At 43.2% G+C, this 26,570-nt stretch overlaps 1 protein-coding gene across 1 annotated transcript in view; it reads left to right on the forward strand.

Annotated features, from left to right (window-relative positions):
- The window catches only part of LOC138645945 (parvalbumin beta-like), a 28,866-nt gene extending 4,698 nt beyond the window's left edge, over window positions 1-24,168 (forward strand). Inside the window, exons 3-5 of the mRNA XM_069735423.1 lie at window positions 16,022-16,154; window positions 16,346-16,455; window positions 22,385-24,168. Coding sequence (XP_069591524.1) covers window positions 16,022-16,154; window positions 16,346-16,455; window positions 22,385-22,413 — 272 coding nt within the window. The 3' untranslated portion in view covers window positions 22,414-24,168. The remainder of the gene's footprint in view (window positions 1-16,021; window positions 16,155-16,345; window positions 16,456-22,384) is intronic.
- The last annotated feature ends 2,402 nt before the right edge of the window (window positions 24,169-26,570 follow it).

The following is a 26,570-nucleotide window of genomic DNA, read 5'->3' on the forward strand; positions in this document are numbered from 1 at the left end:
CTAGCCCTAACCCTAGCCCTAACCCTAGCCCTAACCCTAACCCTAGCCCTAACCCTAGCCCTAACCCTAGCCCTAACCCTAACCCTAGCCCTAACCCTAGCCCTAACCCTAACCCTAGCCCTAACCCTAGCCCTAACCCTAGCCCTAGCCCTAACCCTAACCCTAGCCCTAACCCTAGCCCTAACTCTAACCCTAGCCCTAATGGGAAAATGGAAATAAATACATTTTTTTAATTTTTCCCTAACTAAGGGGGTGATGAAGGGGGGTTTGATTTACTTTTATAGCGGGTTTTTTAGCGGATTTTTATGATTGGCAGCCGTCACACACTGAAAGACGCTTTTTATTGCAAAAAATATTTTTTGCGTTACCACATTTTGAGAGCTATAATTTTTCTATATTCTGGTCCACAGAGTCATGTGAGGTCTTGGTTTTTGCGGGACGAGTTGATGTTTTTATTGGTAACATTTTCGGGCACGTGACATTTTTTGATCGCTTTTTATTCCGATTTTTGTGAGGCAGAATGACCAAAAACCAGCTATTCATGAATTTCTTTTGGGGGAGGTGTTTATACCGTTCCGCGTTTGGTAAAATTGATGAAGCAGTTTTATTCTTCGGGTCAGTACGATTACAGCGACACCTCATTTATATCATTTTTTTATGTTTTGGCGCTTTTATACGATAAAAACTATTTTATAGAAAAAATAATTATTTTTGCATCGCTTTATTCTCAGGACTATAACTTTTTTATTTTTTTGCTGATGATGCTGTATGGCGGCTCGTTTTTTGCGGGACAAGATGACGTTTTCAGCGGTACCATGGTTAGTTATATCTGTCTTTTTGATCGCGTGTTATTCCACTTTTTGTTCGGCGGTATGATAATAAAGCGTTGTTTTTTGCCTCGTTTTTTTTTTTTTTTTCTTACGGTGTTTACTGAAGGGGTTAACTAGTGGGCCAGTTTTATAGGTCGGGCCGTTACGGACGCGGCGATACTAAATATGTGTACTTTTATCGTTTTTTTTTTTTTATTTAGATAAAGAAATGTATTTATGGGAATAATATTTTTATTTTTTTTTCATTATTTTGGAATATTTTTTTTAATTTTTTTTTACACATTTGAAATTTTTTTTTTTTACTTTTTTACTTTGTCCCAGGGGGGGACATCACAGATCAGTGATCTGACAGTTTGCACAGCACTCTGTCAGATCACTGATCTGATAGGAGTGCAGGCTGCTTCACAGTGCCTGCTCTGAGCAGGCTCTGTGAAGCCACCTCCCTCCCTGCAGGACCCGGATCCGCGGCCATCTTGGATCCGGGGCTGGAGGGAGCAGGGAGGGAGGTGAGACCCTCGCAGCAACGCGATCACATCGCGTTGCTGCGGGGGGCTCAGGGAAGCCCGCAGGGAGCCCCCTCCCTGCGCGGTGCTTCCCTGTACCGCCGGCACATCGCGATCATCTTTGATCGCGGTGTGCCGGGGGTTAATGTGCCGGGGGCGGTCCGTGACCGCTCCTGGCACATAGTGCCGGATGTCAGCTGCGATAAACAGCTGACACCCGGCCGCGATCGGCGGCGCTCCCCCCGTGAGCGCTGCCGATCGCATATGACGTACTATTGCGTCCTTGGGAAGAAAAGCCCACCCCACATGGACGCAATAGTACGTCTAATGGCAGAAAGGGGTTAAGCAGAAGATGCTTCAGGAAACATTGGCATCATTTATAGGGGGTTTTCTGTCTTTTCCTGAACGTTTTTCCAATGGTATTGCCTGGCTCCTTTTTTTTTTATGGCTTTCCCATGGTTTCTGTGATTTTCTTTTTTTCCTGTCATTTTCTAGTCTGTTTTTTTTATTCTACTGAATAATAACATCTGCTATCTCACTAATGGGAAATTCAGTGTTCGCTGAATACAGATCTTACCTTAGATTTGACAATTTTAATTAATGGCTGATCAATTTTGGCAGAGAAAGAAGCACATTCTTCTTATAAGATATATTACAAAGTTACTGATTTTCATGTGTACTATTGATTTATTACCTACGACGGTTACTGTTTAACCCTTTCACACCTGAGCCTGTTTTCACCTTTGTGACCGGGCCAATTTTTTTCAATTCTGACTACTGTCACTCTATGTGGTAATAACTCTGGAACACCTCAAATGGATCCCGCTGATTCTGAGGTTGTTTTTTTTTTTCCATGACAAATTGTACTTCATGTTAGTGGTAAATTTAGAAACATTTTTTTTTTTTGCATATATTTGTGAAAATATTGAAAATTTGGCAAAGATTTAGAAATTTTTGCCATTTTCAAACTTTGAATTTTGATGCCTTTAAACCAGAGAGTTATATCACAGAAATGAATTAATACATAATCTTTGCCTCATGTCTACTTTACCTGCATCATTTTTTAAACATATTTTTTCTCAAAACCGCATTGTGCGAGTTTATTAACCCTTCGTGTGCTTCACGGGAATTAATGCAATGTGGAAGTAAAAAAATTAAAATTTTAACTTTTTTTTCCACAAAAATGTTACTTTAGCCCCAAATTGTGCATTTCACAAAAGTAATATGAGAAAATGCACCATACAATTGGTTGTGCAATTTTTCCTGAGTACGTCGATACCCAATACGTGGGGGAATACTACTGTTTAGACACATGTAAGAACTCGGAAGGGAAGGAGTACCATTTGCCTTTTGGAATGCAAAATTGGCTGGAATCATTAGCGGATGCCATGTCACATTTACAGAGCTCTTCATGTGCTTAAATAGAGGAAACTCAACACAAGTGACTCCAATTTGGATATTAGAACCCTCAAGGAATCTATTTAGATGTATGGTGAGCACCTTGAACTCTCAGGTGCTTCACAGAATTTTATAATATTGAGCAGCAAAAATAAAAAAAAAATCCAATTTTTCCCACAAATTTACTTTTAGTCCCAAATTTTTCATTTTGTCAAGGGTAACAGGAGAAAGTGGACACAGCTCTTTTCCTCCTCTCTGACTAATCTTATTTGCAGGCATTATACCTACTAATTCTATTGATATGCTTGATTGTTGTCAGGGTTGGGCTTTTGGATTTGTGAGCCGGGTGAAGTTTTTGAAATACAGAGTTCATATGTTTAAGATTTAACCATTGCACTAGCACTTTACTTTTTTCTACTCCTATGAGTTTCCTGCATTTCAGTATGCCCCCTCCGCCTTCATCATTTAAAAATCTTTACAGTTTGGGGATCGGCTGCCGGATGACACCAACTGTTACAGGTGTATCCTGCACATTTGAATGCTCCATCTTTTTAGGCTTTGCATATATTACATTCATCTATATCCCTTACTGTTGGATCGGTTTATATATTGCTGGGGTCCCCCTTTTTTGAAGGCTTTCTAGCCCTGTATTTTTTATGACTTGAATAAAAAGAAGAGGCAAAGCCTCAGCCAGCTTACCGATTCGCTTCACAGGTGCACGGAACTCGTTCTGACCAAACGTGTCTTCACTCCAGAGTATGAAAAAAAAAAAATTGTAGTTCCAGTTCCTTTAAAAATTTCCAATTCTTTATTAATCCATTAAAAATGCAAAGTCCTTGTACAGCGTGGATGTTGATACAGTGGATACAAATAAACAAGCAACGCGTTTCGATCAGATATGATCTTTTTCACAGCTTGAACTCGCCCTCATCTGTGAGTCTTTTTATTTAGTGTTACTTCTGTTCTTACATGGTTAATTAATCCACCTGGTAATGAATACCAGATCCACCCCCATTAGATTTCATTGGGAATTTCTAAAGCACTTATACTGCACACTATTAAAAATATACATGCACAACGCAATACACAAACATAGTGATAAAAATTTACAAATAGTGATACATCAGTTCATTTTTCCTGTTTAAGCCTTTCGGATGTCTCGTATGCAAGTTATAGATCCAGTAAGCTTCTTTCGTCAGAAGACGCCTTTTTATGTCACCTCCACGCACCGGTTTTTTAACCTGTTCTATTCCCTGTACCTTCATTGCGGACAAATTTCCCGCATGAAATGTTGTAAAATGTTTGGCTACCATTGAGATATTGAGGGCGGATCTGGTATTCATTACCAGGTGGATTAATTAACCATGTAAGAACAGAAGTAACACTATATAAAAAGATTCACAGATGAGGGGGAGTTAGTAGTGTATAATTCAGATTATTCGTCAAACTCAATCTGACAGGTGCCCCGCCCCCTATCAAAGTGTATCAAAGTGTGTAACCCCTCCCCTCCCCTTGTCTGACGGCTGGTATCCAGCTGTCCCTCCTTGTTTGATTCCCCCTTTTGATATCGTTTAATATAGTTTAATTTGTTGTAGTTTTGATATTATTCCCGTATTTTGTGGAATAACACATGTTTATAATTATAGCCTAGTCGTGTATTTATTTTACACGTGGTTTATAACACCTTTCTCATTTGTTTTATATTAGATTTTATACGTAGCCCCGAGTTTGATTCTGTAAGCTTTGTTTTATTCACAGTGTATTCATATAGTCCAGAACTTAAAGCTGTTTATATGTGTCTCTACTGAACACTAGTACTAAATGGTGAACATTAACTAAATGTTTATTTTCACAAACAGAGAATCTGCTGTGGGTCAGCGGTTTATAACACCTAGGTCAATTGTTGTTGTATTTGCTATCCCTTCATGCTGTTTGGCGATCTTTGTGAAGCAGAACTTTGTTTTATAACACATTTGTACCTGTATTGTACCTGAAGGTTATGTAGGCTTATCTGCGGTTCAGAGGTTTAAAGAAAAGTTAGTGTGTCCTGTAGCTGTCTATTTGTTTTTGTATTCGCTTCCTTAGAAAACTTATGTGTTTCGACGGATCATTAACAGTAAATTGTAAGCTGTGTTTATTCACAGTGTAGCAGATTTTCTCCTTGTGTCTGTATATATATACAACACACGCAAGTAAGAAGCGGTGTGTTTTATACAAATAAAAACCAAAGACACGATATTGTAAAAATGTAAAAAATTTTATTTCTCACAATAAAACAGCATCTCAAAGACATTTCAATACTATAAAAATTCTTACAGAATATAAAAAGTAAAAAACATTAAATAGTACAATGAACATACATCATTACACTTCTTACAAAATAATTAATATAGTGTTACAAGGCGAGTACAGCATTTTAGCCAGTACATTCTTTACATCGTGAGCCACATGGTTTGTAGCATCGGTAGAGACCTTTTTTTAGGTAGCAAAGTTCCACGTGTGGTACCTAATGACGGGGAATGTAAAGATTGAATTGTACGGGGTGCCGCCGCTAACTTCAGCGGTGTAGATACAGAGCATGTCTCACTGTTGGTAATTTTTAATTCATCTAAAAGCTTCCTAGTAGCGTGGTTACCCACAACTGTAGACGGCATATTTAGCTCGGCCATAGCCTGCATAAATGAATCCCAACCCGGCGGTAAATTTCTACTGTTCAGAGCATGACTCTGCGTTTTACTACGTACCAAATCCAGTAAGTTAGACCCGGGTATTACGGATCCTTTGAAAATAAATTCAGCATTATTATTCCATGCTGTGACATTTTTATTCTGCAGCAACCTGTTTAGTAAAAATTCAGCATTCTTTTTATATCTTTGGTTTATATGTCCGACAATTTCAGCGATCTCATGATTTTTATCAGAGTCGGTATTTGGCAATTGCTGCTGACCAGGATCAGGAGGGCTAACGAGATTTAAAGCCGTTACTTCTTTTGAGCTGTGCCTCGTATGTACCAAGTAGCGTTGTAGCACAGAGCTATACATTTTAATTTTCACATCATCGGGAATGTCACGACGCTGTAAAATGTCGCTAATTTCACCATCAAGGCGTCGAATAACACTGTCGCGTATGTTATCTGTAGTACCGGGTCTTAGTTTGTCTAGCTCCTGTTTGGGGACTAGATACATTTTCGTTGCATGCTCCATTATCTTCCGGCGATCAGGCTTGTTATTATTGGAATTGCAAAAGCTAAAAGAAAGCCGATAAACCCGCCGGCCTGTTTTAGTAGGCGCTTCTTTTTCTTTATGGGCTGAGATCTGTCGCTCAGGGTTTTTATAGCTTTACGCCACTTCTTTAATATACCTTTTTGGCGCTCTTTCAGCGGAATCCTGCCTTTTAAGATATTTAAAGCAATCTCGCCTATGGCTGTAATTAAATCATTGCTTGCATCGCGCAAAATAGACTTTCTGACAGCGGGGGTTGCTTTCACTAGGGTTTTTAAGAGAGCCCAGTTTCGCCGGAGCCTCTCAGACATCTTTACAGCACAACGCACACAGCGTAGAATGTCTGATACCGGGTAAAATTCACTTTTTAGAAGTGTTTTTCTTCTGAACATAGACAGCGGGCAATGCGGGTGGAAACAACCCAGTCCTTAAACGCAGATCCTCAGGAGTATTAGCTCTCAAATCTACAAGCAAATACCCGTAAGGCTCCCGCGTGGCATCCTCAAAAGCTTCTAGGAAAAAACGTGTTTTTCCGGGATACATCTGACGAGCTAGAGTTAAAATTTGTAATTTATCTCGGGGGTTATTAAAAAGCACCATGTACTTTGTGTTTAAATTTATCGTACGGCTTTTCTTACCCTGACAAAATATGTTTTGCACCAGGTAGAAAATGCTGAGATTTCTGTGGTGCACATACTTGGTAAAGGCTTTTTCTATCTCACAATTCTCACTAGCACTCTCCATGAGATCATCAACAATCGCCAAATTCACCTTCTCTGGTGGGAATAATTCGTCATCTACGAATGTATTCGGCAGACCCTCCACAAATCTGGCGTGGGGAAAAGAGAGAGAGATTTCATCATATAGTTTTTGCCAACACGAATAAAACCATACAATATTATCAGGTTTCTGAGAAAAATTAGCTTCAATATTATATAGCAGCTGTTTTACAAAATAGCTCTTTCCAGAATTAGACGGGCCTGCTAGAATGCACGAGAACGGGTGTTGCAGACGCGTATCCATCACAATACTCGACTAATACCCAAAAGGTAATGTTGTGAAATCGTCTAATAGTCGCCGCTTTGTATAAACGCACTTTTGTGTTTTGCGTAATGGCCTTGTTTCAATATCCCAGTACTTTTTATTTCTCACAATGGACGCCTGCTGTACGACAATACGTTTCTGAGTTTCTGCGGCAGAATTGCGCGGGTAGTCCAGAACTAGATCTTTCAGACTGTTGAAATTAATAGATTGAGAGTTACCAACATTTAGTGTTATCCCCTTAACTTTTAAGACAGTTTTACCGGTGTTGAGTTTGTAGCCGTAAGTTTTGGGGCCCGCGGATACAAATTCTGTGATGTGTGTACCATCGGGAATTTCACTGGTCAGCTCCCCCAGGTAATCGCCTAAAGGCGGTTGCCACTCACCATCTCTCTGTACAAAAATAACTGAGTCTGTGTCGTGATAAAGGCACCTCTCCTGCAGCCGGTCCAGCAGCGAATAGAGCTCTAACCGAGCATACGCTGTTGTAAAACACGCTATAAAAATGTTTGTGTTTTTGTTGAGTGTGTGGTGGCCTTTTGCATATTTCCAGTTAATGGTTGCGGTGTCATCATCAAGGAAATGTAACATCGAAATGTCATAGTAAGGCAGGAACAAATACTTAAAAAGCTCATCTGGATCCCTAACAATGCTGGTACATGATAGATTAGATCTCTGAGCAAACTTTCCCCATAAAGAATTTAAGAAAAGCTTGGAGATCTGTCGCTTAGCAGGGTTGACAGCTATATTTTCAGGCCATAATTGGACACCTTCTTTTTCAAGAAAAGAGTCAATGTACTGCCGTTTCTTGGCGTCATCAGTGCACCAGCTAGGATAACCAGAGGCTTCCTGATTCTTATACTAAGCAAATCATGGGTAATACGGCTAAGTCTTTCTATATTAATTATGCGCCACAAATATGATTTATGCGGTAAAACTATATTACACAGCCCCACTAAATATACCGCTACTGTATAAATATGACTATAAATATGTCTATGTTAAACAAAACACATGTAGTAAGTAAGCGCTGCATGCGCTAGTTAGGGCGTATTAACAGTTATTAACTACTGTATTACATAAATTATGTTATAATAGTTGCCCGCGGATAAGTCTTTCTATATTAATTATGTACCACAGAATATGTTTTATGCAGTAAAACTATATTATACAACGATACTAAATATGCAGCTATCCTCCAGTATAACACTAACTTATTAAACAAATAACACCCTTAATTATGGTTTAGAGATGCATAGTTAAATATAATTAAGCATTTGCGAATAATAAGACAACTGGCATATATACTTACATTTAGAATAGCTCTGCTTTTTTTAGTCTAGTCGGACTTCTGGTGAATGTCTGATGTACTGTAGTGGGACAGTCAGCTGTATTTATCCTGAGTGTCAGAAATCAGCTCACCTGTTAACACCCAGAAACACACCCAGTTACGCCCATCACACGCCTTCTGTTAACACCCAGAACACAACCATACATGCAATTAATGCATGCATTAACTCACGCATGATATAGCCGGATTAAAACAGGAATTTTTATACAGCTGAATTTCTGAAAGAAGCAGGCTGTTGATTAACGAGCCACAATCATTTTAATCAATCATGACGTCTAAATCGTATGATGCCATATTAGAAAAACAATATTTTACAAGCCAGGCACCCGGATCATTCTCGGATATTGACAAATTATTTAGATCTGCAAGAGCGTGCGGAATAAAGAAATCTGATGTTATTGCTTGGTTGAATAAGCAAGACACCTACACGCTACACAAGCCTGCTAGAAAACGCTTTTTGACAAATAAAATTTACATCTCGGCCATTGATGCGCAGTGGCAGGCGGATCTCGTAAGTTTAATTGACTATTCAAGGGAAAATGATAATGTCAAATACATCCTGACGGTGATTGATGTTCTATCGAGATACGCATGGTGCGTGGCCTTGACAAACAAGACAGGCGCTAGTGTCGCCAGATCGTTCGAATTAATATTTCAAAATGATAAGCGCATACCGAAGAAACTGCAGACGGATCGCGGCAAAGAATTTATAAATTCATCACTCAAGCAACTATGTAATACGCACAATATTCATCACTTTTTTACAAACAATGATGTAAAAGCCGCTATGGTCGAGCGTTTTAATCGCACATTAAAAACCCGTATGTGGCGCTATCTTACGCATCATAATACCTTTAGGTATATTGATATTTTACCGGATTTACTGCATAGCTACAACCATACGTACCACTCAACGATCCGCTGTAGTCCCGAGTCTGTGTCAGAGAGAAACGTGATGCAAATCTGGCGCAATATTTACAGTTCTACTATTACTAATAAACCGATTAAACCGTCTTTAACGGTTGGCTCTCATGTGAGAATATCGCGCTATAAATCGCCCTTCTGTAAGGGCTATGGAAGACATACAGCGAAGAGATTTTTTTAATTACCGCCGTCTCCAATAAATTTCATAAACCCCTTTATAAAATCAGTGATTTAGCCGGGGAGCCTGTAGAGGGGTCATTTTATAAGGAAGAGCTGCAAAAAATACCTATGGATGAGGATCGTGTCTACAGAGTAGAAAAAATTTTGAGAAAAAAACGTTTCAGGGGTGTGAGTCACTGCTTTGTCAAATGGCTGGGCTACCCCGAAAAATTCAATAGTTGGATCCAGGCCTCGGAGTTGACAGATATATAACCATGGAAGCGGGCTCATTTTTCGTGACATTACCCAGTAATTTGTCAATTAAAATCTACCCTGAAAACACAATATCTGAGTACAATACCAAGTTAGCGCGGGCCGTTCATCTTTCGGCAGATTATGAGGTGGCGTTAACGGAAATACAGTACCCCCATACGTGGAACACGTTTGATGCTTTTGAAGGGAGCTTCTACGCGGCTAAACACGGCGAACCGTTAGTACAGTATCACATAAAATCAGGATTTTACTCGTCCATTCCTAAGCTAGTTGGCACGGTCAATGCCTGAATAGAAGCGCTGTATTTATCTACGCCTGCCTACAGAATACGGTATGATGAGCTACGCCGCGAGGTGATCCTGACCGACCCATCCCCTATACAGTTTGCTCTGGGTACTAAGCTAAAATTTATTTTCGGACTGCAGACCGTCGATGACTCCCCCGTTGCTTTAATGCCGTGGAATCGCCGCTTTTACCCCGATTCAAAGGCTGGTTTTTATTCGCTTTTTGTATACACTGATATAATTCAACATCAACTTGTAGGTGACAGTTACGTTCAACTGCTACGAACCGTAGAAGTTAGCGGCGATGATAATGATATTGTCACGGTGCGCTACTCACGGCCCGATTACATACCGCTGTGCAAGCAACACTTTGACTCCATAAACATTACAGTCATGTCGGACCAGGGCACGCCAGTTAAATTCAGATACGGCAAGTGTATAGTGCGATTACATTTTAGACCTCGCCAGCATTGACACGATAAAATGTTGTCTCAAAGGGTGTATGGAGATCCTGCTGTTTATGCCCGCTACTATACTGCCCAGTCGGGGCACGGACTAGAGGGGTTCCGCGGGAGCGAGTACATGTATGGCTCTGGACTGGCAGGACTATTTAAAGGCTTATTTCGTCGCGCCGTGCCGCTTTTCAGAAAAGGCTTAGAATTAGTAAAACCACACGTTCGGACGGCTGCCCGGAACATCGCTGCAGATGCCGTGACATCAGCATCGACGGCCCTTATGAAAAGGATAAATACATCAACCCAGCAAGACGGCTCTGGGATAATCTATGTCGCTAAAAAAGCCCAAAAAAGAAAGCGGCGCGTTTGCCCTCCTTTACCGCCGATGCTCATGAATAAAACTACATCCAAGAGACGGCCCCGTCAGAAACGAGTAAGACGCTCTGCGGACGACATCTTCTAATCAGTTACCATGGCTTTCCTGCATGACGCTTCTGTAGAGTGCGCAAAATCTGAACTGGATATTTTTGCCGTACCACCGACTCAAACAAGTATCGAGAAATCTCTATTTGTAGAAGTACAGCCGGTTGCTGCTCTGTCAGACAATGGACCGTTGGAGTTTTACATATCTGGTAGCGGTGATTATTATTATGATCTGAACAACACGCTGCTGTACATAAGCTGTCGCATCGTGAAGCAGGATAATACGGCCATCGCCGATGGTGCGCGTGTGGCGCTCATAAACTACCCTCTAGCCACTCTTTTTAACCAGGTCGATATTACTCTGGGAGACCGACTTATCTCACAATCGGACAATCTCTACAGCTATAGAGCGTACATAGAGACCCTTTTAAATTACAGTTCACAGACGCTGGCATCACAATTTACAGCCGGTTTGTTCTATAAAGACACTGCGGGGCATCATAATGACAGGCGCCTGGATGGTGCAAATGCGGGATTTATCAAAAGAGCCAGTGCCGCCTCTCGCTCAAAACCCATCGACCTTTTGGGACCCATTTTTGGGGATATATTTAACCAGCCAAAGTTAATATTGAACGGCCTTGACCTTAAGGTTAAGCTGTCAAGAAATAAGGATACTTTCTGCCTCATGTCCGCAGAAGCCGAGCCGCTGAAGGTACAAATCTCGCAGGCGGCTCTCTATGTGAAAAGAGTGCAGGTATCACCGGCTGTCCGAATCGGCCACAGCCAGGTCCTCCTAGCCGCTACAGCCAAGTACGCTGTTGACCGAACATGCCTGAAAGTGTACAGCATCGCCGCAGGGACACGGATCACGAACCACGAGAACCTCTTCCTAGGACAGATACCAAAAACTGTTATATTGGGGTTTGTAGATAATGAGGGCTTCAGCGGTTCTTATACAAAAAACCCGTTGGACTTTCACCACTACCACGTCAACCACGCGGCATTATATCTGGATGGTCAGCAGATACCCGCGAGGCCTTATAATCCTAATTTTAATGCTGATTTAGCCATCAGAGAATATATGGCGCTTGCCCATATATCGGGCAAGCAAAAGGCTGATTGTGCCATGGCGATAGATTGTGAAGAATTTATGGCTGGCTTCACGCTATTTGCTTTTGATTTATCGCCTGATCAAGAGCCTGGAGGCCATTTCTCGCTCATTAAAACAGGTAATCTGCGTGCTGAAGTCCGCTTTGCGATAGCGACACCCCACACGATAAATATGATTGTCTTTGCAGTCAACCACACCATTCTGGAAATTAATAACAGGCGAGAGATCTTGTACGATTTTAATTAAGCAACGATGGACAGTCTGCAGCTTACAGTTGTAGCGCGGTCCGATAATTATACAGACCGCATATTCGCCGGTGTGTTTCCGTGTGATTTGCTTCCGGAAGAAAGAGTGACTCAGAGACCCGCGGCATATATTGTGAATACAGACCCGGCGAATCAAGCTGGTCGCCACTGGATATTAATCGTACTCTGCGACGATAAGATGGGCATATTTTTTGACAGTTACGGCTTCCGTGCGGATAATATTATCTTTCCACGCGCTTTTGTGACATTCCTGAACAAGAATTGTTATTCTTATTGTTATCAGAGCGCACAAATTCAAGATTTGTATAGCCGTGTATGCGGTCATTATTGCATATATGTATTATACCATTTAGCGCGAGGCTTTCCATTTAAGAAGGTTTTACAGCACTTCACGTCTGACTTGCAGAATAATGATCGAACCGTATCAGGTTTTGTGACATCAAGATTTTCAGACGCAGTCCTTTGTTCATCGTGTCGTTATCAGATTCCGCAAAGATGCATTTGTCAGCATTATGCTGTTAGTTAACTTAAAGTGTGTTTCCTTTTTTCTGTTTGTGTAAAGTGAGTGCGGTTAGCTTAAAATGTATTCTTTATTTCCAATTAGTTCTGACAATAAAACATTTTAATGAACATAACACGCTGTATGTAGTCGTGCAGATCCTAGGATATAATTATATACCATAACACCTCCAAGCAGCTGACCCGCAGATAACACCGCTGGGCCACAGATAACATCTACAGGCACAAATGTGTTATAAAACAAAGTTCTGCTTCACAAAGATCAGCAAACAGCATGAATTTGTACAAAAATATGACCCTCAGAAAACACAGATGACCCTCAGATAACACCTACATGCACAAAGATCACCAAAACAGCATTGCTTTGTACAAAAAAATATGACCCTCAGATAACACAGCTGACCCCAATTTAGTTAATGCATAGTAGAGGTACAAATAACTTCTCAGATGCCATCTTCAGGACACAAAAAAAGAGAAAGCAAATATCAAACATTCTGCGTTATAAAAACCAATGCCTGGGCACATGACCCGCAATAACCTTCAGGTACAATACATGTACAAACAGAAAAGCTGCCTCTTCTGCTTGTGAAAATAAACATTTATTGGGTACCAGCAATTGACCTAGGTGTTATAAACCTCTGAACCGCAGCAGATTCTCTGTTTGTGAAAATAAACATTTAGTTAATGTTCACCATTTAGTACTAGTGTTCAGTAGAGACACATATAAACAGCTTTAAGTTCTGGACTATATGAATACACTGTGAATAAAAAAAAAGCTTACAGAATCAAACTCGGGGCTACGTATAAAATCTAATATGAAACAAATGAGAAAGGTGTTATAAACCACGTGTAAAATAAATACACGACTAGGCTATAATTATAAACATGTGTTATTCCACAAAATACGGGAATAATATCAAAATGCAACAAATTAAAATATATCAAACTATATCAAAAGGGGAAATCAAACAAGGAGGGACAGCTGGATACCAGCCGTCAGACAAGGGGAGGGGAGGGGTTACACACTTTGATACACTTTGATAGGGGGCGGGGCACCTGTCAGATTGAGTTTGACGAATAATCTGAATTATACACTACTGGAGTTCAAGCTGTGAAAAAGATCACATCTGATCGAAACGCGTTGCTTGTTTATTTGTATCCACTGTATCAACATCCACGCTGTACAAGGACTTTGCATTTTTAATGGATTAATAAAGAATTGGAAATTTTTAAAGGAGCTGGAACTACAATTTTTTTTTTCATATTCTGGATTTTTTATGACTACTTGCTTTTATTAGATTAATTAATAACATTTTGTGCTTTAACTCTCCAGTTGGAGTCTCTTCATATCTGATAGCTGTCCTTATTGCTGTAACAGATATTGGTGTTTAATAGAAATACAGGCTGTCATGCTCATGTCAGGAGAGCCGCCGGCCTGTCCAAGTATTGCAATGCAATCGTCGCCAGTGTTATGCAGCAGTCTGTCAGCACCCTTACAAGAAAGAGTTCACTAGGTGAGGTGAATCCAGGGTGGGCACATGGGCCACCAACATTGGTGCAACAGACGGACAAGGCACGCAGGGCACACACAGTTAACTTGGTGGCTGGAAGCTGCAGGCAGCCAGGGGACATCCTGAAAATTGCATCCAAGTTACAGAGTTAGTGAAGTCAGTAGGAAAATAGGAGACTGAAGAACTGAACTGGAAGCCACAAGCTGATAGGAGGAGTCATGGAGTCCGCAGACAGGTAGCAGAAAAATCCCCAAAGCAACAAGAAAGTCTAAATCCCATGGAAGCCACAGGAGGCTAGGAGACATCCTTGACACCACCAGCAGACACACAGCAGAGGTCCTAGAAGACCAGAAACAGGGAACAGACAGACAGACAGACCACGGCCGGAGCCCACATCAAAGGGAGGGAGTCCCATATCGTCGTTCTATTACACCCGATGTCGGAAAGGGGTTAAAGACTCAGTTTTCCAATACGCTTTCAAAATGAAAACCCGCTCCTCCAAACTATATCTGTACATTAACAAATAAAGAAGGAACTCGGCAGGAGTGAAATGCAAGCACCAAACATAACCTACGGATGCACAGAAAGGTGTACAGCAAGTCTACCTCACCGTGGAGACCACCTACGGGGTGACAAGTTGGCGGGACCACTTGGTGTAAGGATGCTTTTTTCCGCTGACGCTGAGGTTCATTGCACTCTCGCTTCTTCTGAACCAAAGTATGTACAGTCCAAACTTCAGTGCAGTTGACCTCTTTTAGAAAGTACAGGAATTTTTTCTGTTTAAAGTAGAAAGTGAATAACCATGAACTATAATATGTCGTGAAAAAAAAAACAATTTCAGAATCACTGTGATATGTTGAAGCGTTCCAGAGTAATTACCTCATAAAATGACAGTGATCAGATTTGAAAAATTTGGGCCGGTCAGGGAGATGAAAACTGACTTCAGCATTACGGCGTGAATAGAAGTAGTAATCTGTTCCCTCATTTATCTGGCAGTCTGTCTTGAATTTTCTCAGAGTAAGAGCTCTACATGACTGTAAAAATTGGATGAGTGCTAGCCGTGGATTTGATGGATAGCACTTGTGCCCATGTTATTCTATGTGGCTGTGCACTTGTCCTGTTCTTTTCCTCAGGCTGAGTTGGTCAGATCAGCTGTCATGTGCTCAGCGCCATAGGTCGTAAAGGGGTTAATGTACTTGATAATTGTATGAAGGAATGCTTAAAAAAATCATGAAAAAAGGATGGAATACAATTTCTTAAAGGGAGCCTGTCGTAAAAAACCCACTATGATTAAATCTGCAAGATAATGGCATTTTATCACAGTGCGTTCACTGCAAAGAAAGTCTGGCTACTGTGAAGAAATGAACTTTATTTCTCCCAGAAGCCTTCCGCTTTTAGTCTTAAAGGTGCAGCTTCAGTCACTGCTCAGTATACAGGGAGTGTTAACTGTAACCGCGCCCCAGAACTGACTGACAGCAGCGTCAGCCGGCTGTCAGTCAGTGCCGGAACATGGTTACAGCTGCTGACCACTATATACTGAGCGGTGACTGAAGCCGCTCCGTGCATGCCTCTATATAAATAAATAAAGTTAATTTCCTCCTGGTAGCCGGACTTTCAGAGTGGTGGCCACACGGCTTTAAAATGCTACTAACTTGCACATTAACACCATAGCCTACGCCAGATTCCCTTTAAATTCATGTTAGTCCACAGTTATATTGCTTAAAATTATTGTTATTTTTTTTTTTAATAAAGCTGGCGATTTTTTTAAGCCGAGAATTTTCTTCCGGGACCTTCGTGTGAACGAAAAGTCTGCTGCACAAGTCAAGAAGGTGTTCGATCTCCTGGACCTAGAAAATGGTGGATACATTGAGGAAGTTGATCTTCAGTAAGGACACAGCTTAAATGCTTTATTCTACAATATCGGAAGTAGATTATTATATTGCATCATATACTGTATACAGTAAATCTGATAATATTGGAAACTTTTAACCAAGCACTAAATAATCCGAGATTTCAGTTATTATGATAACAAATCTGACAATATATAGACCCTTACAACAATATTCTTATTATCAGACTATTCCTGAAGAAATTCAAGCATAATGCCAGGACGCTGACTACTGCAGAGACGGCAGATTTCATGAAAGCTGGTGACCCTAACAATACAGGCAAAATTTCACTTGATGGTAAGAAGTTTTTTGTTTTACCCCCCTTAAAGGGACACTGTCACCTGAATTTGGAGGGAACAATCTTCAGCCATGGAGGCGGGGTTTTGGGGTTTTTGATTCACCCTTTCCTTACCCGCTGGCTGCATGCTGGCTGCAATATTGGATTGAAGTTCATTCTCTGTCCTCTGTAGTACATGCCTGCACAAGGTGCAATCTTGCCTTGCGCAGGCGTGTACTATGGAGGACAGAGAATGAACTTCAATCCAATATTGCAGCCAGCATGCAGCCAGCAGGTAAGGAAAGGGTGAATCAAAAACCCCCAAACCCCGCCTCCATGGCTGAAGATTGTTCCCTCCAAATCCAGGTGACAGTGTCCCTTTAATGTCCAATGACGAATATAGTCCTTCATTGGACGCCTCCCCCCATTTGGTGCGACCTCTGACAATGAGTCCGCACCTTTTCCGGGACATGACAGCTGATCTGATCAGCTGACATGTGCCCGGAACAGCCGTGGGTGAAATCGCGGCTGTTAACATGTTAAATGCCGCTGTCAAACTCTGAGAGCGGCATTTAACATGGACGCACAGGAAGCGTGTCCTTTCCTCCCCCCATCGGCGCCCGTGTCACATGACCACGGGTCACTGACGGGTTGGCATGACAACCCGGGATCAGGAGAAGACCCCTGTGGTTGTCATTGCTGAATTGCTATGAGCGCCACCTAGTGCTGCAGCCCTGCTCTTTGTATCAGAGGCAATCAGGCAAGTGCAGCTTCTAGCCTCCCATAGAAGATATTGAAGCTTGCAAAAAGTAAAAAAAATAAATAAAAAAAACGGAAAAAAAATGAAAGTTCAAATCATCCCCCTTTCGCCCCATTCAAAATAAAATAATTAAAAAATCAAATGCCAGTATTATGTTTGTTTGGTCGCTGCAACATTGCAATAAAATGCAATAACGGGCAATCAAAATAAAGTATCTGCACCAAAATGGTATAACTAAAAACGCAGCTCGGTGCGCAAAAAATAAGCCCTCATCTGGTCCCAGATCCCGAAAAATGGAGACTCTATGGGTCTCGGAAAATGGCAACTTTTTTTTTTTTTTTTTACAAACTTTGGAAAAAAAATTCACCACTTAGACAAAAAAGAACCTAGACATGTTTGGTGTCTATGAACTCGTAATGACCTGGAGAATCACAACGGCAGGTTAGTTTTAGCATTTAGTGAACCTAGCAAAAATGGAATTTTTTCCCCGTTTTCTGTTACACGACATAGTAAAACCAATAGTGTCATTCAAAAGTACAACTCGTCCCGCAAAAAACAAGCTCTCACATTGCCATTTTGACCAAAAAGTAAAAAGTTGTGGCTCTGGGAAGAAGGGGAACAAAAAATGAAAATGCAAAACCAAAAATACCTCTGGTTGTTAAGGGGCTTTAAATAAATATTTATATATGTTTAGGTCAAAGGCAGACACAAACTGCAAAGGACCCCTGTGCAGGAAATGTTTCTGGCCCCCACTATACCACAACAAAGTTATGTAAACTTATAGATTGTACTATTTATTACTACTACCGTAGTTTAGAACATAACTATCAATTCTAAGCAATACATATAAGTTCAATTTTTAACAGCAGCAGTCATGCAACTGAAATGTCATATTGGTCATACTGATCATGGTCTATCGCTTACTCAAGACTATGTGCAGCATGTCACCCCCATAGCGTCCCCATATTCAGCATGTCACCCCCATAGCGTCCCCATATTCAGCATGTCACCACATAGCCTCTCCATGTGCAGCATGTCAGCACATAGCCTCCCTATGTGCAGCATGTCAACGCTATAGCATCCCCATGTGGAGCATGTCACCCCATAGCCTACTCATGTGTAGCATGCCACAACCATTGCCTCACCATGTGCAGTGTGTCACTCGCACAGCCTCACCATGTGCAGCATGTCAACCCCATAGCCTCCCCGTGTGCAGCATGTCACCCCCATAGCCTCCCAATGTGTAGCATGTCACCCCCATAGCCTCCCAATGTGTAGCATGTCACCCCCATAGCCTCCCTATGTGCAGCATATCACCTCCATAGCCTCCCAATCTGCAGCATGTCACCACATACCCCTATGTGCAGCATGTCAACCCTATAGCATCCCCATGTGCAGCATGTCACCCCCATAGCCTCCCCATGTACAGCATGTCACCCCCATAGCCTCCCTATGTGCAGCATTTCATCCCATAGCCTCCCCATGTGCAGCATGTCACCTCCATAGCCTACCCATGTGCAGCATGTCACCCCATAGCCTCCCCATGTGCAGCATGTCACCCCCATAGCCTCCCCATGTGCAGCATGTCACCCCCATAGCCTCCCTATGTGCAGCCTTTCACCCCATAGCCTCCCCATGTGCAGCATGTCATCTCCATAGCCTACCCATGTGCAGCATGTCACCCCCATAGCCTCCCCATGTGCAGCATGTCACCCCCATAGCCTTCCCATGTGCAGCATGTCACCCCCATAGCCTCCCTATGTGCAGCCTTTCACCCCATAGCCTCCCCATGTGCAGCATGTCACCTCCATAGCCTACCCATGTGCAGCATGTCACCCCATAGCCTCTCCGTGTGCAGCATGTCAGCACATAGCCTCCCTATGTGCAGCATGTCAACGCTATAGCATCCCCATGTGGAGCATGTCACCTCATAGCCTACTCATGTGTAGCATGCCACAACCATTGCCTCACCATGTGCAGTGTGTCACTCGCATAGCCTCACCATGTGCAGCATGTCACCCCCATAGCCTCCCCGTGTGCAGCATGTCACCCCCATAGCCTCCCCGTGTGCAGCATGTCACCCCCATAGCCTCCCAATGTGTAGCATGTCACCCCCATAGCCTCCCTATGTGCAGCATATCACCTCCATAGCCTCCCAATGTGCAGCATGTCACCACATACCCCTATGTGCAGCATGTCAACCCTATAGCTTCCCCATGTGCAGCATGTCACCCCCATAGCCTCCCCATGTGCAGCATGTCACCCCCATAGCCTCCCCATGTGCAGCATGTCACCCCCATAGCCTCCCTATGTGCAGCATTTCATCCCGTAGCCTCCCCATGTGCAGCATGTCACCCCATAGCCTACCCATGTGCAGCATGTCACCCCCATAGCCTCCCCATGTGCAGCATGTCACCCCCATAGCCTCCCTATGTGCAGCCTTTCACCCCATAGCCTCCCCATGTGCAGCATGTCATCTCCATAGCCTACCCATGTGCAGCATGTCACCCCCATAGCCTCCCCATGTGCAGCATGTCACCCCCATAGCCTCCCCATGTGCAGCATGTCACCCCCATAGCCTCCCTATGTGCAGCCGTTCACCCCATAGCCTCCCCATGTGCAGCATGTCACCTCCATAGCCTACCCATGTGCAGCATGTCACCCCATAGCCTCTCCGTGTGCAGCATGTCAGCACATAGCCTCCCTATATGCAGCATGTCAACGCTATAGCATCCCCATGTGGAGCATGTCACCTCATAGCCTACTCATGTGTAGCATGCCACAACCATTGCCTCACCATGTGCAGTGTGTCACTCGCATAGCCTCACCAAGTGCAGCATGTCACCCCCATAGCCTCCCCGTGTGCAGCATGTCACCCCCATTAGCCTCCCCGTGTGCAGCATGTCACCCCCATAGCCTCCCAATGTGTAGCATGTCACCCCCATAGCCTCCCAATGTGTAGCATGTCACCCCCATAGCCTCCCTATGTGCAGCATATCACCTCCATAGCCTCCCAATCTGCAGCATGTCACCACATACCCCTATGTGCAGCATGTCAACCCTATAGCATCCCCATGTGCAGCATGTCACCCCCATAGCCTCCCCATGTGCAGCATGTCACCCCCATAGCCTCCCCATGTGCAGCATGTCACCCCCATAGCCTCTCTATGTGCAGCATTTCATCCCGTAGCCTCCCCATGTGCAGCATGTCACCTCCATAGCCTACCCATGTGCAGCATGTCACCTGTTATGAACAGGTGATTCAGAATCACAATGGACCTAGTGGTTAAGAGCACACAAAGTGACCTGATAGTTACTAACATAGGACGAGCTCTGAGACGTGGGAACTCTGCTGACCGCAATCCCTAATCCTATCATACCACACTAGAGATAGCCGTGGATTGCGCCTAACGCTCCCTATGCAACTCGGCACAGCCTGAGAAACTAGCTAGCCCTGAAGATAGAAAAATAAGCCTACCTTGCCTCAGAGAAATTCCCCAAAGGAAAAGGCAGCCCCCCACATATAATGACTGTGAGTTAAGATGAAAATACAAACACAGAGATGAAATAGACTTTAGCAAAGCGAGGCCTGACTTACTGAATAGACCGAGGATAGGAAAGATAGCTTTGCGGTCAGCACAAAACCCTACAAACAACCACGCAGAGGGGGCAAAAAGACCCTCCGCACCGACTAACGGTACGGAGGTGCTCCCTCTGCGTCTCAGAGCTTCCAGCAAGCAAGAAAAACCAATATAGCAAGCTGGACAGAAAATATAGCAAACAAAAGTAACACAAGCAAAACTTAGCTTATGCAGGGCAGACAGGCCACAAGAACGATCCAGGAGAGAGCAAGACCAATACTGGAACATTGACTGGAGGCCAGGAACAAAGAACTAGGTGGAGTTAAATAGAGCAGCACCTAACGACTTAACCTCGTCACCTGAGGAAGGAAACTCAGAAGCCGCAGCCCCACTCACATCCACCAGAGGAAGCTCATAGACAGAACCAGCCGAAGTACCACTCATGACCACAGGAGGGAGCTTGACCACAGAATTCACAACAGTCACCCCCATAGCCTCCCCATGTGCAGCATGTCACCCCCATAGCCTCCCCATGTGCAGCATGTCACCCCCATAGCCTCCCTATGTGCAGCCTTTCACCCCATAGCCTCCCCATGTGCAGCATGTCACCTCCATAGCCTACCCATGTGCAGCATGTCACCCCCATAGCCTTCCCATGTGCAGCATGACACCCCCACAGCATTCCCATGTGCAGCATGACACCTGCATAGCCTCCCCATGTGCAGCATGACATCTCCACAGCCTCCCCATGTGCAGCATGTCACCCCCATAGCCTTTCCATGCCCACCCTAACATCCCATACACATGAAAAAAACAATCACCACATACCCACCTTCCCGATTCCCGATGCTCTGCTTCTGCTCCTGTCTCGGTGACTCTCATGCGCTGACACTCCACAGTACACAGTACGTAATCGCGTTAGCTGTTTCACATGCTGATTGGCGGAGGAAGTGGCCAGGGGCCCCTCCTCCATCAATGCAGTCAGTGCAGATGGAGACAGCGTGTGGGTGGGCAAGGTGCAGCCTGTGGGCCTCTGGTTTCCAGCCCCACAGCTGTCTCGGTCCGCGGGCCAGACTGAGACAGCCAGTGGGCCAGATGTGGCCTGCAGTCTGCACTTTGCCCAGGTCTGGCTTAATGAAATTGTTAATGGTTTTGTGAGGAATGTTCTGCCACATTGAATGCTCTTGGGTACACAAATCATCAAAATCCGCTGCTGGCAGATCCCTTTGATTGACAGATAAAACTCATACCCATTATATAGGACATGATCACATGTATGTCTGAGGGGTTTTTTTGCAGACCTAGTGGTTTGCAAAAAAAAAAAAGGACTTGTTCTATTTTGATCCTACTCTAGGATCAAACTCACCAATGCAAGTCTATATGTTGGAGAAATTGCCAGTAAGCCATATTAAATACATCCTAATGTTCTCCAATTTTCATGTTTAACACAACTAATGGTGAGAATACTCATTTTCAAAACTGTTCCATGTATTCAGATTTCATTAATATGGGCTACAAAAATAGTATGAAAAATTGAATTTTTGACAAATAGTTAAATTTATTAAAAAAAAATAAAAAAAACACAGTTCTCTGTCTATTATATTTCAGGTTTCATGGCTATGGTGAAGGCATCATAAACAGAAGACTAATATCAAAAAGAATTTAATCCCAAATGTACACCGAACAGGCAACTTATTAATGGCTGACAATTATCTGTGCATTGTTAAAATGTCTGCATGTAAACTCTTTTTGCAATTATTGAAATATCTACCAACATAGAGGTACTCTCAGTATTTAAAGGGGTTGTCCACTACTTTACAAGTCCCTTTCATGTAATCTAACCACCACAGGTAAGCAATTCGCTAATTGTCTTGCTTTGCGGAATCCTGCTATAACCTGAGCGTTCTTTCTGGTCACATGATCTCTGGCTGAGAATCTCCTACTTCCTCTGATGACATGTCAGTACTGGGCTCTGGAAACTGAGACGGGGCGGAGCTTGCTGCACGGTTGGGCGGAGCTGTATTTAGCTCACTCTTAAGTGAATGCTGCCAGATCTCCCTGTAGACCTAGGCTATCACCCATCGCTTACTTGCATCTGTATGTATACAGCAATGTGTGCGTACATATGTACACACTGCTGAATAATCTGTATAATGTATATACACCCTTTTGCATTCCCTTTATAATTTGAATATATTCAGATTTCTCCCCTTCCAATCGATCAATCTCATCCATCTATTGACACATTCCATGCCATCCATCCATCATCCATGTCAGTGAGGTGGAGTAGGCAATAATCTTTATTGTCAGGGCTGGTGTAATGGTGCTTTGTGCATCATTCTATTCCCTACATTGTCCAGTACAGGAGGCCGGGATGGGGCTGTATGTGAACCTGCAGGAGGGGTGTAGGCAGAGTCACAGGTCTATGGTCACTGGTGGCTTACTGCCCAGCTCAGAGAATGATGGGAAATGTAGTAAGAATGGAGCAGAGGATTGTAAAAGCACCACTACAAAGTTGTTTATTTTTTATTTCATTTTAATTTTTTTATATCAAGTTGCCTGACCCTAGTCTTATACTTACCAGCCACTGTCTTCAGCCAGGACATAGGAAGCGAGGTAGAGAAAAATTAAGCAACATGAAACTTGACAGAAAAATTTTATGGGGTTATTTATGGGCATTTATCCTTAAGCACTTATTGCAAAACCAATACTTGAGGCAGGGTAGTGGACAACTTCTTTAATGCTATGTCTTTACTCCCCAATAAACCAGAGAGCACCCACCATAAGAACTACATACAGAGCACTGTACGTGTGTAATTTTTCTATTTTGCTTTAGCTAGACCTTAAAGAGTAATTGATATTTTAATTATTATTTTGTAAATCAACAATACATATGAAAATAAGCAATTCTGTAATATATCTTATCAGAGAAATCTGCTGTGTCCATGCTTCTGTGGTAGAAGAAAAGCTGAATTTTTGGATTTAAAAAACACAGCAAAAACACATCAAAACCTGAGCTTGTGACACTGCTTCTTTTCTGCTAAGAGTACAGGTTTTGCTGCAGAAAAAGACACTGAAACAATGTCTAGTGTGAACATACCCTTACCAGTTGGAGCCTACTATCTATTTTGGCCTTGAGTGAATAAGGGGTTAATATCAAAATAATTTGAGAATCATTATATTATCCTAAATATTAAATAAAAACCATCACAGACACAGTATATTATATCATCTCAATATATCGTTTATGATATTATGTTTTAGGATGCTAAAGGTGTTTATGGTGGTGGGTCTACTGCAAGAAAATGTTTCTAAAATAATCTATAATGTATCTACAGCTTACCTTACCCGAACGTTCCTTCATATAACAATAAAATGAAATGATGAAATTCAATCTGCCTCCAGCTGCCTCTTTTCCAAGCGCGTTGTAATTTATATTGTTCTCTTCAACTCCATAATGAATCCCTGACTGTATATAGAGGATCTGGGGGGTGGGTTTCAGGAATTAAGAATTCCATGGCCAAAGTTGGCCCATAAAGTAAGCTGTAGAAAACAGGTAACGACAACCTACTGTGGGCTATCCAGTGGCCAGTGAGAAATAAGAAAGATGTAAACCATTTGCATTTATCCATACTGTGTATTTATGTGTATAAATACTCGTACATATGCAGCGCCCCAGAGTCCTGGTCGTTGCAATAATGTCGCTCTGCCGCTAAGGGGAGTGATGTTATGTCTGATTGCACTAAAGGAGTTCACCTGACCAGGTATCACAGTTACACATTACACTTCACACTCCGGTCACCAGGGGGAGCAAAAGGCACTATGTATTAGGCCCCTCCTCACACTCTGGAAAAACTGGGGGTTGGATAGGAAGTTAGGACAGAACGCAGCCTGGGAGAGCTCCAGGGAGGACCTGTCAGGGGTGGGTTCATGGCAGGTGCCTAGCAGAAAGGACAGAACGTACGGAGCCGCGCCTGAACTACCATGCGGCGGTATCCTAAGGAAGGACATGAAGCGAAGGATATTGTGGAGAAGTGAGAAACGAAATCGCAGCACAAGGAGATATCCAGTAGGAGTCGTGCCCCGAGATCGGCAACATCCTACTGAGGTGCGCAGCCGGTGGCCGGAACGCCAAGGAAGTAACAGATTTCAAGCATTACTTCAAACAGCGGCAGGTGTTATGATCAGGTAATTCAGAACCACAATGGACATTGAAGTTCAGAGCACACAAAGTGACCTGACAATTACCAAAAACAAAGGACGAGCTCTGAGACGTGGAAACTCTGCTGACCGCAATCCCTAATCCTAACACACCACACTAGAGGTAGCCGTGGATTGCGCCTAACGCTCCCTATGCAACTCGGCACAGCCTGAGAAACTAACTAGCCCTGAAGATAGAAAAATAAGCCTACCTTGCCTCAGAGAAATTCCCCAAAGGAAAAGGCAGCCCCCCACATATAATGACTGTGAGTAAGATGAAAATACAAACACAGAGATGAAATAGATTTAGCAAAGTGAGGCCCGACTTACTGAATAGACCAAGGATAGGAAAGATAGCTTTGCGGTCAACACAAAAACCTACAAACAACCATGCAGAGGGGCAAAAAGACCCTCCGCACCGACTAACGGTACGGAGCTGCTCCCTCTGCGTCTCAGAGCTTCCAGCAAGCAAGAAAAACCAATAAAGCAAGCTGGACAGAAAAAATAGCAAGCAAAAATAACACAAGCAAAACTTAGCTTATGCAGGATAGACAGGCCACAGGAACGATCCAGGAGGAAGCAAGACCAATACTAGAACATAGACTGGAGGCCAGGATCAAAGCACCAGGTGGAGTTAAATAGAGCAGCACCTAACGACTTAACCTCATCACCTGAGGAAGGAAACTCAGAAGCCGCAGTACCACTCTCATCCACCAAAGGAAGCTCATAGACAGAACCAGCCGAAGTACCACTCTCGACCACAGGAGGGAGCTTGGCCACAGAATTCACAACAGTACCCCCCCTTGAGGAGGGGTCACTGAACCCTCACCAGAGCCCCCAGGCTGACCAGGATGAGCCACATGAAAGGCACAAACCAGATCGGCAGCATGGACATCAGAGGCAAAGTCCCAGGAATTATCTTCCTGACCATAACCTTTCCACTTAACCAGATACTGGAGTTTCCGTCTCGAAACACGAGAATCCAAAATCTTCTCCACTATATACTCCAATTCCCCTTCAACCAAAACCGGAGCAGGAGGATCAATAGATGGAACCACAGGTGCCACGTATCTCCGCAACAATGACCTATGGAACACGTTATGGATGGAAAAAGAAGCTGGAAGAGACAAACGAAAAGACACAGGATTAAGAACCTCAGAAATCCTATATGGACCAATGAAACGAGGCTTAAATTTAGGAGAGGAAACCTTCATAGGAATATAACGAGATGACAACCAAACCAAATCCCCAACACGAAGTTGGGGACCCACACAGCGCCTGCGGTTAGCGAAACGTTGAGCCTTCTCCTGGGACAAAGTCAGATTGTCCACTACATGAGTCCAGATCTGCTGCAACCTATCCACCACAGTATCCACACCAGGACAGTCCAAAGACTCAACCTGCCCTGAAGAGAAACGAGGGTGGAACCCAGAATTGCAGAAAAACGGCGAAACCAAAGTAGCCGAACTGGCCCGATTATTAAGGGCGATCTCAGCCAAAGGCAAAAAGGACACCCAATCATCCTGATCAGCAGAAACAAAACATCTCAGATATGCTTCCAAGGTCTGATTGGTTCGTTCAGTCTAGCCATTTG

The sequence above is a fragment of the Ranitomeya imitator genome, chromosome 7 (genome assembly GCF_032444005.1).
Source record: "Ranitomeya imitator isolate aRanImi1 chromosome 7, aRanImi1.pri, whole genome shotgun sequence".
Classification (NCBI taxonomy): domain Eukaryota; kingdom Metazoa; phylum Chordata; class Amphibia; order Anura; family Dendrobatidae; genus Ranitomeya; species Ranitomeya imitator.